We start from the raw sequence: 15,000 nt of genomic DNA, 5'->3' as shown, positions 1-15,000 counted from the left end.
TGCTCACCTGCTGCTCGCGCCTCCTTGCACGCTTCGTACATATCCACCTTAATTTCTGGGTTGTCGTCTGCTATCGTCTCCCCCACGGTGACAAAACGGTCGACGGCCACATTGACAGCTTGGCCCACCCGCTGAAGGGCCCTCGCTGTTTTGTCGCATCCCGCCCCGCCCCGCTCCCCCGGCGAAGACACGAGAGTACTGATCTGCAAGGGAGAAAGAGAAATGGAAGTGGATTAGTGGGAAGAATGATGGGTGATGGGTTAGTTATGTTTAGAATTGTATAGGAACGGAGATTAAGGTCCATAAAAGGTACAAATATCAGTTGAAAGGTGGTAAAGCTTGGATTAGTCAAGAACGTAAATTAGTGGAAAGCACGATGATAAAAGTAGGTTAGTTATGTTTAGAAATGTATAGGAACGGAGATTAAGCTCCAGGAAAGGTAAAACTGTCAGCTGATAATGGTAAAACTTGAATTAGTCATGACTCCAGTAGTTATATAGTAGTTTCCGTTATTGGTTTGTGATTAAAAAATGTAAAGAAGCATAGAATAGCGAAAGAAATGTTAAACGATTTGTAAGTTTTTGAAATGGGGAGGAAACGTTGGTTAGTTATCTGCATCACACACCTCTTGCAGATTCCTTACGTTTTTATGTTCTTATGTTCTTATGTTCTTATGAAATGTGTTTAAGTGGTGTAAACGGTTCCTTCGGTTATTTGTTTTGTAGTCAGAGGTAAATATAAAAAAAAGTTAGTTATGAAAAAGGTAAGAGAATCGTATACAGCTGAAGTATGGGAGAAAATATGGGTTACTCGTATGTACAGTCCAGTGAACGATTATGGGTGAGGAAAAGAGGAAGAGAGAGAGAGATAGATAGATAGATAGATAGATAGATAGAGAGAGAGAGAGAGAGAGAGAGAGAGAGAGAGAGAGAGAGAGAGAGAGAGAGAGAGAGAGAGAGAGAGAGAGAGAGAGAGAGAGAGAGAGAGAGAGAGAGAGAGAGAGAGAGAGAGAGAGAGAGAGAGAGAGAGAGAGAGAGAGAGAGAGAGAGAGAGAGAGAGAGAGAGAGAGAGAGAGAGAGAGAGAGAGAGAGAGAGAGAGAGAGAGAGAGAGAGAGAGAGAGAGAGAGAGAGAGAGAGAGAGAGAGAGAGAGAGAGAGAGAGAGAGAGAGAGAGAGAGAGAGAGAGAGAGAGAGAGAGAGAGAGAGAGAGAGAGAGAGAGAGAGAGAGAGAGAGAGAGAGAGAGAGAGAGAGAGAGAGAGAGAGAGAGAGAGAGAGAGAGAGAGAGAGAGAGAGAGAGAGAGAGAGAGAGAGAGAGAGAGAGAGAGAGAGAGAGAGAGAGAGAGAGAGAGAGAGAGAGAGAGAGAGAGAGTGTTGTGTGTGTTGGTAAAAATGTGGAAGGGAAAAAGAGGTGAATGCTTGTGTGTATGAAAAAAAACGAGATAAATGAAAATAAATGAATTCTTAAAAGTTAGTCAACACTTAACACTGAACTAAACTTTTTAAAGACATACATATTGCAGTGACATACATTAAAGTGTGTGTGTGTGTGTGTGTGTGTGTGTGTGTGTGTGTGTGTGTGTGAAAGTGTGTTAACTGTGGATTAGGTTGTGTGTACGTACGTTAGTTAAGTTAGTATTCAAGAACTACAACAAAATACGATAATTCAGATGTCAAGAAGTAGAAATTCAAGAAGATATTTTTTGCATAGAATAAGATAAAGAGGAAAAGAAAAAGAGGAAATTGAAGGAGAAAAAGTGAGGCAGGGAGAGAAAAGATGACGAAAGATAGAAAGAGGAAGTAGATAAGGAGAAAGAAAAGGATTGATAATGAAAGAAAGGCGTGAAAATAAGAGGAGGAGAAGGAGGAGAAAAAGATGATAAAGAATACTGAGAAAAGGAAGAAGAGAAACTGGAGAAAAATAAATGAAAAAGGGGACGAAAAGGGAAGAGAAGAAACACGAATAGAAGAAAAGAAGTAAAAGAAGAGAAACAAAAAAAAATATTGAATAGCAAAATGAAAACAGAAAAAAAGAGCAAAACAAATGGATAAGAAAATAATAGAGGAGGGGGAGGAGGAGGAAGAGAGGAGGACGAGGAGGAGAGAAAGAGGAGGAGGAGGAGGAGGAAGAGGAGTAGAAGAAGAGCACTCAGACATAATATGGTGGTAATGGGAAGGATGAGAGGGAAGGAAGGAGAGGGAGGGAGAAAGAGGGGAATAGGAGAAACTAGGGAGAGAGAGGGGAGAGAGCGAGAGGGAGAGAGGGAGAGGAGAGGGAGGGATTAAAGGAGGGCACATTCCCCTATATGGACTATTGGAGTTGGAGAGGAGGAGGAGGAGGAGGAGGAGGAAGAGGAGGAGGAGGAGGAGGAGGAGGGGGGTTAATGTAGAGGGAGGAGAGTTATCGACGGAGGAATGACGAGAGAGAGAGAGAGAGAGAGAGAGAGAGAGAGAGAGAGAGAGAGAGAGAGAGAGAGAGAGAGAGAGAGAGAGAGAGAGAGAGAGAGAGAGAGAGAGAGAGAGAGAGAGAGAGAGAGAGAGAGAGAGAGAGAGAGAGTTACCATATCTACATTTTCCAACACTCCTTTCTCTCTCTCTCTCTCTCTCTCTCTCTCTCTCTCTCTCTAGGTTGCCCTATTTCACTTTTATCTCTTCCTTCCTTTCCTCAAATTCTTTTTTATATATTTTCTCATCACCCTCCTCCTTCTCCTCCTTCCTTCTTCCTTCCTCCTCCTCCTCCTTCACCAAAAATCCTTACTGTCTTCCACATTTTGCACCTCCCTTACCTCCTCTTCTTCCTCCTCCTCTTCCTCCTCCTCCTCCTCTTCACCAAAAATCCTTACTGTCTTCCACATTTTGCACCTCCCTTCTTACCTCCTCTTCCCTATCTGCTCTTCTTCTTCCTCCTCCTCCTCTTCCTCCTCTTCCTCCTCCTCCTCCTCTTCCAGTAAAGGGGAAAGGCTACTCGCCATAACACAAACGAAGAGACAGACGCACAAACACACGTACAAACCATCTCCATGTGTGTGTGTGTGTGTGTGTGTGTGTGTGTGTGTGTGTGTGTGTGTGTGTGTGTGTGTGTGTGTAGTCATATATCTATGCCCAAAACCCTCTATTATCTCCTCTCCCTTCTCTCTCTCTCTCTCTCCGTGCATTCCTGACACGTAACTCAAATTGACGAGACGAAAAACAACAACAACAACAACAGTCCCTCAACTTCGCTCTGCAATTAAAACGAAGCGAACATTTCTAACTTTTTTTTTTATATTCCGAACACGTGTCGACTAATGAGGAGATCGACAGGTGTGCCGCGCAGGTGTGACAGGTGTGCCGAATGTACTACTGATAGGTGTTGTTGTTGGTGGTGGTGGTGTTGGTGGTGGTAATGGTAGTAGTATAATAGTTGTAGATGTAGTGGTAGTAGTAGTAGTAGTAGTAGTAGTAGTGAAGTAAGAAGCTGTAATACTAACAATAATAATAAAGAAAATAATTATAAAAGTAAATATACGACAATTAACAATAAAAAAAGACAAATAAAAATCGAAAAATAACAATATCCAAAAAAACAACAACAACAACAATAACAACAACAATAACAACCCTCCCATGACGTCATCAACAACCACCTCCACCAGCCAATAGCATCGCAGCATTGGGTTTGTTTACATGAGTGACGTCACCAAAGACAACCTCCACCAACCACTCACCGCTCGAGGACGCCAACGGGGAGGCTTAATTAGGTCATGGAGAAAAAGGGAAATCATAAACAAAGGTGCATAATGCCATCAGGCGGGAGACGAAAAGAGAAGTAATTGGATTCTAAATATATACGTCACGATCCCTTAATGAATTGATTGGTAAAGGGGAGGGAGGCAGGGGGAGGGAGGGGAGGGTTAGGGGTAGGGAGGTTAGGCTAGGTTCTTCTTCTTCTTTCTTCTCTCTCTCTCTCTCTGCAACGTGATGAAACCAGTTGAGAGAGAGCGAGAGCGAGAGCGAGAGAGAGAGAGAGAGAGAGAGAGAGAGAGAGAGAGAGAGAGAGAGAGAGAGAGAGAGAGAGAGAGAGAGAGAGAGAGAGAGAGAGAGAGAGAGAGAGAGAGAGAGAGAGAGAGAGAGAGAGAGAGAGAGACACGGGCTGACTTCATTTTGGTCCCGAAAACCTCAGATTGACTGGCAGGAGGAGGAGGAGGAAGAGGAGGAGGAGGATGAAGAAGAGAAGGAGGAGGAGGAAAAGGGAAGGAAAAAGAGGAGAAAGAGAGAGGGATGAGGCAGAGAAAAGAGGGAGAGAAAGAGTGATGGTATGGCCTTGACGAAGAGGAAGAGGAGAGAGATTACAAGAGGAGAGAGAGAAGAGGAAGAGGAGGGAGAGGAGAGGAGACAAGAGAGATGAAAGATTAAACAGAAGAGGCGTAAGAGGGGAAACAAGAGATGAAGGAGAGAAAGAGAACGGTGGATAAAGAAGGGAAGAGAAGAGGGAAGAAGAGGAGGAGGAGGAGGAGGAGGAGGAGGAGAGAAAGAGGATTGTGAGAATCGAGAGTAAAGGAAATTAGATTGAAGGAAAGCGAAGGGGAGAGGAGGAGGAGCAAGAGGAGGAGGAGGAGGAGGAGGAGGAGGAGGAGGAGGACAGAAGGGTAGATTGACGAGATGAGGGAAGATTAAGAGAAGAAATAGGAACACATTTAGAGGAGGAGGAGGAGGAGGAAGAGGAAGGGAGGGGCTCGCACCAAGCTATCTGGAAGAGAATGGAAAGCGGAAATGAAGGAAAGAAGGAAGGAAAGAAAAAAAAAGAAAGATTGAAGAAACGAAGAATGAAAGGCAAGGAAGAAAAAAAAGATAAATAAAAAGAACAAGAAAATAGGATTGAAAGAGGAGGGTGAAAAGGAAGAAATGAAAGAAGGAAATCAAAGAAACGAAGGAAATAAGAATGAAAGAAAGAATGAAGATAAAAAAGAAGATAAAAGATTGAAAGTGGTCCTTCAGAACTCCACCAATACCAAAAAAACAGCTAAGGAGGGTGTCTATCTATCTATCTATCTATCTATCTACCCATCTATCTATCTATCTGTCTGGTTACCTATACTAAATCTTCTGCTGTCTATCTCTACCTCTCTATTTAACTTTCTATCTTTCTATAACTGGGATTCGAACTCGCGTGCCTATAAGTTACTTCGCGTTCTAAGTGTAGCCTTCGTGGACACCCTTCGCGAGACACCTTGTTAGAGCTCTCGGGAAGACGAACTCTATTACGTCAGTGGAAGAAGGAGGAGGAGCAGGAAGAGCAGGAGGAGGAGGAGGAGGAGGAGGAGGGGAAGGTAAGGAGGAGAAGGAGGAGGAGGAGGAGGAGGTGCAGAAACAGAAGTGACGAGATGGAGGAGGAGGAGGAGGAGGAAAAGGAGGAGGAGGAGGAGGAGGAGGGGAAGGTAAGAAGGAGGAGGAGAAGGAGGAGGAGGAGGAGGAGGTGCAGAAACAGAAGTGACGAGATGGAGGAGGAGGAGGAGGAGGAGGAGGAGGAGGAGGAGGAGGAGGAGGAGGGGAAGGTAAGAAGAAGGAGGAGAAGGAGGAGGAGGAGGAGGAGGTGCAGAAACAGAAGTGACGAGATGGAGGAGGAGGAGGAGGAGGAGGAGAAGGAGGATGTTGGATAGGAAATCATAAAAAAAGAAGAAAAAGAAAGAAAAAAATGGAGTCGTGATGAAAATGTGAATAAGGGAAAAAAAATGACAAGAGGAAAAAAAAATACATGAAAACCGACAAAAAGGAAGGCGGGAAAAATATCGAGAGAGAGAGAGAGAGAGAGAGAGAGAGAGAGAGAGAGAGAGAGAGAGAGAGAGAGAGAGAGAGAGAGAGAGAGAGAGAGAGAGAGAGAGAGAGAGAGAGAGAGAGAGAGAGAGAGAGAGAGAGAGAGAGAGAGAGAGAAAACCGAAGGACGAAGAAAGTGACATAATCAATTCAGCAAAGTTTCCCCTTCTGGACAGGACTAGGGCACCTCCATTTTCTCTCTCTCTCTCTCTCTCTCTCTCTCTCTCTCTCTCTCTCTCTCTCTTTCCTTTCCTTTGACCCTTTCTTCTAACTCTCCTTCCTCCCTTCCTTCCTTCCTTCATTCATTTCTTCATTCTTTCCTCTCTCTCTCTCTCTCTCTCTCTCTCTCACTCTTCCTCTCTCTTTCACTCTCTCTCTCTCTCTTCCTCTTTCTCTCCTAAACAAAAAGAGACAAATTCCAGGCAATCAGAGAGGCGATAAAGCTGACCAATCAACGCACAGAACGAGCCACGATCCACCAATCACAATCAAGCAAAGAAAAACCTCGTTCTCTCGCATCGAATCGCAGAAAAAAATCCACGAAATTACAAAACCACACACACCAGCGATTCTCTCTCAACCAATCAGATCGCAGGGACTGGATGACGTCACGAGGGAGCCAGCCAATGAGAGGAGAGCTTGAGACGTGTCCCGCCCCCTTAGCCAATCAGAAACGGCCAAAAAAGTATATTTGTGCCCAACGCGTTCACGAATCACAATAGAGGAATGAGAGAGAGAGAGAGAGAGAGAGAGAGAGAGAGAGAGAGAGAGAGAGAGAGAGAGAGAGAGAGAGAGAGAGAGAGAGAGAGAGAGAGAGAGAGAGAGAGAGAGAGAGAGAGAGAGAGAGAGAGAGAATACGGTTGTATCTTTGTGTTAATATAATTAGGTCTGTCTTTGTCTGTGTGTGTGTGTGTGTGTGTGTGTGTGTGTGTGTGTGTGTGTGTGTGTGTGTGTGTGTGTGTGTATCTCGCGTGTTAACGAAAGAAAATAAATGTCTAAAAATATAAAAAAAACGAAGTAGAGAAAAAGAAAGAGAAAAACAAAAAGGGAGAGAGAAATATTGGAAGGAAAGTCTTGGAAGGAGGAACAGAAGGAAGATGGAGGAAAAAGAATGAGGGAAGAGACAAGGATGATGATACGGAGGAGGAAAATGAGGAAGGAGAGACTTGATAAGGAGGAAGAGGAGGAGGAAGAAGGGAATAAAGGAAAGGAGGAGGGAGAGGATGAAGGAGAAGAAGAGAAAGTGAGATAAACGGTAAAGGACCCGAAAATGAGAACCTGATAAAGAAAAAAAAGAAGCAGTAACGGAAAGATATAATGAAAGAATGAATGAATGAATGAAGGAAGGAAGGAAAAATAAAAGAATAGAAATGGACAGAAAAATGAAAAGAAAAGAGGTATTGTACAGTGGAAGGAAAATAGAAGAAGAAGGGAGGAAAGAAAAAAGGAAGAAAGAAGAAAGAAAGAAAGGGAAGGAAAGTTGTCAAGGAAGGAAACGATGAAAGAAATAGTGAAGGAAGGAAAAAGAAAAGAGGGAAGTAAGGAAGGAGAGAGGTTTGGAAAGAAGGAAATAAGGAAGGAAGAGAATGTAAGAATTGAAAAGGACGTAAGGAAGGAAGGAAGGAAGGAAGGAAGGAAGACTGGAAAGAATGAAGGAAGAAAGAAATGACAAAAGGAAGGAAGGAAGAAATGACGAAAGGAAGGAAGGAAGAAATGACGAAAGGAAGGAAGGAAGGAAGGAAGGAAGGAAGGAAGGAAGGAAGGGTGGAAAGAATGAAGGAAGAAAGACAGGAAGAAGGAAAAAGAGTTGAAAGGGGCGAAAAACAGGAATGAAAAGAGAAAAGAAGGAAAAGAAAAGAAGGAAAATTACAATGAATAAATAAAGACAGGAAGCAGGAAAGATGGTGGAAGGAAGGAGGGAAGAAGACAGAGAGAAGGAATGAAGGAAGGAAGAAAATAAGAAAGGAGAAAAGAAAATTAGATATAAGGAAATGAAAAGAACGAAAGAGAAAGGAAAGAAAAGGAAAGACAAATGTAAAAAAAAAAGAAAGAAAGGAGGAAGGAGAGAAAGAGGAAAGAAAGAGGGAATAGAGAGAAGAAAGGAAGAAAGGGGGGAGGAAAGGAAGGAAAACAAGAGGAAAGAAGGAAGGAAGAAGGGAAGAAGGATCGAGGGGTTAGAGGAAAGAAAGAAAAGGCAAGGTAAGGAAGAAGGGGGGAGGAAAGGAAGGAAAAAAAGGAGGAAAGAAAGAAGGGAAGAAGGAAGGAAGGAGAGGGGAAAGGAGGGGAAGGAGGCAGAGAGTAAGGAAGGAAAAAAAGGAAGAATGAAGGAAAGAAGGAAGGAGGGAGGGAAGGAGAGGGGAAAGGCGGGGAGGGAGACAGAGTGTAAGGAAGGAAAAAAAGGAAGAATCACGTAAGGAAGTAAGGAGGGAGGGAAGGAGAGGGGAAAGCCAGGGAGGGAGGCAGAGAGTAAGGAAGGAAAAAAATGAAGAATGAAGAAAGAAGGAAGGAAGGAGGGAAGGAGAGGGGAAAGGCAGGGAAGGAGGCAGAGAGTAAGGAAGGAAAAAAAGGAAGAAAGAAAGAAGGAAGGAAGGAAGGAGGGAAGGAGAGGGGAGAGGAGGGGAGGGAGGCAGAGAGAGTAAGGAAGGAAAAAAAGGAAGAATGAAGGAAAGAAGGAAGGAGGGAAGGAGAGGGGAAAGGCAGGGAGGGAGGCAGAGAGTGTAAGGAAGAAAAAAAAGGAAGAATGAAGGAAAGAAGGAAGGAGGGAGGGAAGGAGAGGGGAAAGGCAGGAAGGGATACAGAGAGAGTAAGGAAGGAAAAAAAGGAAGAAAGAAGGAAGGAAGGAAGGAGGGAGGGAAGGAGAGGGGAAAGGCGGGGAGGGAGGCAGAGAGTAAGGAAGGAAAATAAGGAAGAATGAAGGAAAGAAGGAAGGAAGGAAGGAGGGAAGGAGGGGAGGGAGGGAGTTCGGTAAGGGCAGTTCGCGGAAGTGGTGTGCGGGCGGGCCTTCCTCTCCTCTATAAGTGTGCCTGTTAGCCCAGTAAAGGTGAGGTGCCATTCTCTCCTCCTCCTCCTCCTCCTCCTCCTCCTCCTCCTCCTCCTCTTCCTCCTCCTCCGCTTCCATCTCCTACTCCTACCTTCGCTACCACCTCCACCTCTTCCACCTCCTCCGCCTCTTCGTTTGACCCCTATAGTATTAGTCTTAAGCTTAACTAATTCAATACTGCTACTACTACTACTACTACTACTACTACTACTACTACTACGTGATCTTGCCTCCAGAGCCTTTCCCTCGCCCAAGTCACCTCGTTTTGGCCGCAGTAAAGTAACTTTCTTCCTTGCTGCCTAAGTCTTTTTCCTCTCTCTCCTTCCTTCCTTCCTTCTTTCTTTCGTCATTCTTCCTTCCTTCCTTCTTTCGTTCTTCCTTCCCTCATTTGCTTTTATTCTTCCTTCCCTCCTTTTTTTTTCTTTATTCTTTACTCTCTCCTCTCTCCTTCATTTCCCTTTCTTTCCTTCCTCTCACAATAATAAACTCGGAACGTAAAGAACCTCTCTCTCTCTCTCACTCACACACACACACACACACACACACACATGACAAATCTTAATTACTCAAGAGAATCAGTCGGGCAGTTATTCCTCATTAGTGTGTGTGTGTGTGTGTGTGTGTGTGTGTGTGTGTGTGGGTGTGTGTGTGTGTGTGTGTGTGTGTGTGTGTGTGTGTGTGTGTGTGTGTGTGTGTGTGTGTGTGTGTGTGTGTGTGTGTGTGTGTGTGTGTGTGTGTGTGTGTGTGTGTGTTTAGTCAAGAGATTCAAGGAGAGGTGCGTCTGAGGTATTGTGTGTTTGTGTGTGTGTGTGTGTGTGTGTGTGTGTGTGTGTGTGTGTGTGTGTGTGTGCGTTGCAATAACCACAAACACGTGAACGTATGGACTTTAATCACACACACACAGACACACACACACACACACACACACACACACACACACACACACACACACACACACACACACACACACACACACGGAAGGAACTGACCTCTTCTCCCTCCTCCCCCCCTCCCCCCTTACCTGTCCCTCTCACCTGGCTATCTCATTTACCTGCAACTGGCGGCGGTGTCTCATAAACCCGGCCCGACCTTCACCTGGACTTCACCTGAGTTCACCTGAAGATCCAATTAAGCCCGCCCAATGGCCTCTTAAACCCCCTCCAGCCAGGTGTGTTTTTCCGTAAGGAGTTGGGAGAGGGACAAGCTTATATAGGTGCTTAAAGTTTCCAATTAAGCTTAACTTCACCTGGTCTCCCTTTACGGCTTAATTAGACTCAGGTAAATGCCACTTTGACCTCCTCTAGACCAGGTAGTTCAGTAAGTAATATCTACCAGAGACTTCCCTGATCTCACCTTACAGCTTAATTAAACTCAGGTAAATGCCTCTTAACCTACTCTAGACCAGGTAGTTCAGTAAGCTTAAAGACAGGTAAGCTAAATCACGTACGACCAGTCTAATATCTACCTGAGACTTCCCTGATCTCACCTTACAGATTAATTAAACTCAGGTAAATGCTTCTTAACCTACTCTAAGACCAGGTAGTTCAGTAAGTTTAAAGACAGGTAAGGTAAATCACGTACGACCAGTCTAATATCTACCTGAGACTTCCCTGATCTCACCTTACAGCTTAATTAAACTCAGGTAAATGCCTCTTGATCTACTCTAGACCAGGTGTTTCAAGAGGTTTACAGGCAAGCTACATAACGTACTAACTGCCTAATGCTTACCTGTGCTCACCTGAACCTTACCTGCTTTTATCTTATACGTAATTACACCCACCTATTATCCCCTCATCAATCATCATTAGGTATTACAAAAGGCTCAAAGACAGGTAAGGTGGATCACGTACTAAGTCTATTATTTACCTGAGCCTTACCTGAACCAACTTTTTACATAATCAAAGACAACTATCTAATCTATTCTCATCAGGTAGTTTAAAAGATTGCAAAAACAGGTAAATGAAATCGTGTACTAACTCTCAATATTTACTCACACCTCACCTAAACCTCCTCTGAACCTCACCTTATACACAAACTCATTTAACCTATTTTCATCAGGTAGTTTAAAGATTGAAAGACAAGTAAACTAAATTATGTGAACCAGATGGAAGGAAGGAAGGAAGGAAAGGAGGGTTTAATGAAAAAGGTTAGAAGAAAGGAAAAAAGGGGAGAAAGGATGGAAGGAAGGAAGGAAGGAAGAGAAGTTACATAGGAGAAAGAAATGAAGAAAGTAAGTAAGTAAGGAAGGAAGGAAGGAAAGGAGAGTTTAAAAAAAAAGGAGGTTAGAAGAAAGGAAAAAAGGGAAGAAAGGAAAAAAAGGAGAAAAGATGGAAGGAAGGAAGGAAGGAAGAGAAGTTACAAAGGAGAAAGAAATGAAGAAAGTAAATAAGGAAGGAAGGAAGGAGGTAGGAAGCGAGGAAGGAAAGAGGATTGGAATAGAGAAAGGAAGAAAGCAAAAACGATCTAATATTTGCCTAAACCTCCCTTAAACCTTACCTAACGACCCTATCCAACCCAACTTCTTCACCTCCAAAAAACAGGTATTTTAAAAGGTAAAAACACAGGTAAATGAATCTCGCACAAATATCTACCTGCCTTGTATCTGATATCTACCTAAACCTTACCTAACGAACCTATTCAACCTTCTCAAACCAGGTATTTTAAAGGCTACAAGGACAGGTAAATTAATCACGTACTAAAATCTACCTGTCTTATGTCCAATACCTACTCAAACCTTACCCAACGACCCTATTCAACCCAGCCTCTTCATCTCCTCAGACCAGGTGTTTCAAGAGCTCTAAAGGACAGGTAACTTGATATATGTGTCTACTGTGTCCTCCTACCTGTGTGAGAGTCATGTCGGTCTCCCCTGAAGGCTTTTGAACCCACCCGAACCCACTTATACCCGCCCGTGAACCCCCTTGACCCAGTTTGTAAAGGAAGATGCCGTGGAAAAGAAGAGTATATTGATGGTGATGGCGGTGATAGGGATGGTGTTGGCTTTTTTTTTTCTTTGATGTTTGGGTGTTTTAAAATGTGTCCCTTTAATAAGATAGTCGGTGTAGGTCGGAAATGTATATATGTATGTGTGTGTGTGTGTGTGTGTGTGTGTGTGTGTGTGTGTGTGTGTGTGTGTGTGTGTGTGTGAGTGTGTGTATGTATGTATGTGTGGTTTTCATTATACAGAGCAGTGAAAGTTAGGGAGATACGTTCATGTGCGTGTGTGTGTGTGTGTGTGTGTGCGTGTGTGTATTTACCTGGCCACCAACATCACCGCCTTCACCACCGCCATCACCATCAACACCACCATCACCTCCATCTCCATCAATACCACCACCACCACCACCACCATTACCATCACCATCACCACCCTATCACCGGCAGCTGGACGGAATGAGGGAGGAAGAACGAGGAAAGAAGGAAGGAAGGAAGGAAAGAAGGTAAGGAGAGGAAGGGAGAGATGGAGGGAACAGGTAGGCAAGAAGTAGGTAAGTGGGTAGATAGGGAGGGAAACACAGGTAGAGAAGACGGAGGAGGAGGAGGAGGAGGAGGGAAAGATGGAGAGGAGGGACGTAAGAGGAGGAGGAGGGGGAGGAGGGAAACGAAAGGTGGGGAGGGAGAAAGAGAGAGGAGGAGGAGGAGAGAGAGAGGAGAGAGGGGAGGGGAGGGAGAGACCAGTATTGATCGCACGGAGAAGCTCCCCCTCACTCTCCCTTCGCTCTCCCTCCCTCTCCCTCTCCAGTAGGATTCAACCGTACCACCTGTGGGCCCAGCTGACTACCACCTGTGTGTGTGTGTGTAACGATGTCGCTACTTCCACCTGCACCACCTCTGTACCACCACCACCACCACCGCCGCTGCCGTCTCCACCTCAAGCTGTCTATAAGGGCGATGGACTAACATGTGCTGGATGCAAACTGAGCTTTAACTTCTTGTTGTTTTTGTCTTTCTTCTTGTTGCAGCGTTCCCCCCTCCCACCTCCATCCCCCTTGAGAGAGAGAGAGAGAGAGAGAGAGAGAGAGAGAGAGAGAGAGAGAGAGAGAGAGAGAGAGAGAGAGAGAGAGAGAGAGAGAGAGAGAGAGAGAGAGAGAGAGAGAGAGAGAGAGAGAGAGAGAGAGAGAGAGAGAGAGAGAGAGAGAGAGAGAGAGAGAGAGAGAGAAAAGAATAGAGAGAAAAGGAAAGGAAAGGAAAGAAAAAGAAAGGAAAGGAGTGGAAAGGAGAGAGAGAGAGAGAGAGAGAGAGAGAGAGAGAGAGAGAGAGAGAGAGAGAGAGAGAGAGAGAGAGAGAGAGAGAGAGAGAGAGAGAGAGAGAGAGAGAGAGAGAGAGAGAGAGAGAGAATGCTACCTAGGAAAGAAATAGGTAGAGATTGAGATTAAGGTATAGATAGATAAATAGATAGATAGATAGATAGATAAAAAGAAAGATAAAGAACAATGATAAGAGAGAAAAGAGAATAAAGAGATACAAAACAAGTCAAATAAAACAATAGAGGAAAAAGGAGAAAATAAAAGAGAAAATGAAGAAATGCAATAAGAGGAGAAAATGGAATAGGAAGGGGAGAGGAGAGAGAGAGAGAAAGGACGAAAGGAAGAGAGAAAGAGAGAGAGGGAAGAGGGAAAGAAGGAAGAAAGGAGAGAAAAGGAGTGAAGGAATGTGTTAAATAAGGTGACGGGGAAATTAAAGGAAGGGAAATGAATGAACGAGTGAATGAATGAAGGAAGGAAGGAAGGAAGGGAATAATGAAAGAAAGAAAATATACGTGAAAATAAAGAGAAGAAGAAGAGGAGAAAAAAGGAAAAAGAAGAGAATCAGTCTATGAGGAAAAAGAAGGAATGAAAAGAAAGAAAAGGAGAATGAGAGACAGAGAAGGAAAGATAACATAGAAGGAGAGAGAAAAGAAATGTATATGAGGGAAAGAAAGGAGGAAAAGGAAGAAAAAGGAATAAAAAAAGGAAGAAATAAAAGCAGGGAAAAAAGAAGGAAAGAAGGAGAATACGAGAGAAGTAAAGAAAGGAGAAAGGAAAGGAAACAGGAAGAGAAGGAAAGGAAGAAAGAAGGTTATGTATATATATAAGTCTTTGTGAAGGACGGACAAAGGAAAAGGCGCAAGAAGGAATGAGAGGAAGGAAGGAAGGAAGTAAAGGAAATGTGAAAGAGAAAGAAAGACATAATGGGATGAGGGAAGGAAGGAAAGGAGGAAGGAGGGATGGATGAAGAGAGGGAGGAAGGAGGAAGGGAAGGAATGAGAGGAGGAATAAAATGATGAAAGAATGAAGGAAGAAAGGAAGGAAGGGAGGAAAGAAAGGACGGGAATTAGAAAGGAGAGAAGGATGAAAGGATGGAAAGAAGGAAGGAAGGGAATAAGAAAGGAAATGAGGAAGGAAGGAAGGAAGGAAGGGGAGGAAGGGAATGGAAGGAGTAACAAGGAAAGAATGGGAGAAGTAAGAGGAAAAGGAAGGAATGAAGGAATGGAGGAAGGAAAGGAAGAGGAAGGGAAGGAGGAAGGAGGAAGGGAGGGAAGGGGGAAGGAAAGGCAGAGGAAGGGAGGGAGGGAGGGAGGAAGGACAGGAAGAAGGGGGGTAAGGGGTGGGGGGTGAGGGGTATGTTTATATGTGTTTTCCGTGATGGTGAAGATGGGAACGTGAGGAGAAGGCGAAATTTAAGAGGAAGTGGTGATTGTGACGGTCGTGGTGATGGTGGTGGTGGTGGTGATGGTGATGGTGGTGGTGATGGTGGTGGTGGTGAACGACGAAATGTAAATAAGAACAAGGAAGAGAAGAACAGACAACCAGGAAATGAAAGAGTGAATATGATTAGTTTTACACAAGAACAAAGAGTGGAAGATAAATTGAGGTAAATATTATGATAACCTGAAAATTATCGAACATGGGGATAATTCATAAGCGGAAGAAGACATGGAAATCAGACGAAAGTTAACATAAAAAAGGAACGAGTGTAGAGTTTAATATCATACGAAAACAAAAGAGAGGAAGATGAATTGAGGCGAATATTATGATAACCTGAAAATTATCGAACATGGGGAGAATTCATAAGCGGAAGAAGACATGGAAATCAAAGGAATAGACGAAAGTGAACATAAAAGGAATGAGAGTTATTAAGTTTAGTATCACAGGAAAACAGAGTGAACATGGAATCAAGGGCAATATAAG

At 43.9% G+C, this 15,000-nt stretch overlaps 1 protein-coding gene across 10 annotated transcripts in view; it reads right to left on the bottom strand.

The window, feature by feature from the left end:
• LOC126983293 (alpha-catulin-like) overlaps positions 1-15,000 on the bottom strand; it is a 131,364-nt gene that overhangs the window by 53,922 nt on the left and 62,442 nt on the right. For all 10 annotated transcript variants that reach the window (XR_007735764.1, XM_050835947.1, XM_050835951.1 and 7 more), the window contains exon 2: positions 8-203. Coding sequence is in view for 9 of the 10 variants with exons in the window: in XM_050835947.1 (XP_050691904.1) it covers positions 8-203 (196 nt within the window). In the remaining variant the exon portion in view is untranslated. The remainder of the gene's footprint in view (positions 1-7; positions 204-15,000) is intronic.

This window comes from Eriocheir sinensis, chromosome 53 (genome assembly GCF_024679095.1).
Source record: "Eriocheir sinensis breed Jianghai 21 chromosome 53, ASM2467909v1, whole genome shotgun sequence".
NCBI classification, from domain to species: domain Eukaryota; kingdom Metazoa; phylum Arthropoda; class Malacostraca; order Decapoda; family Varunidae; genus Eriocheir; species Eriocheir sinensis.
The sequence above is the reverse complement of the archived record's forward strand: the minus strand, read 5'-3'. Positions and strand labels throughout refer to the sequence as shown.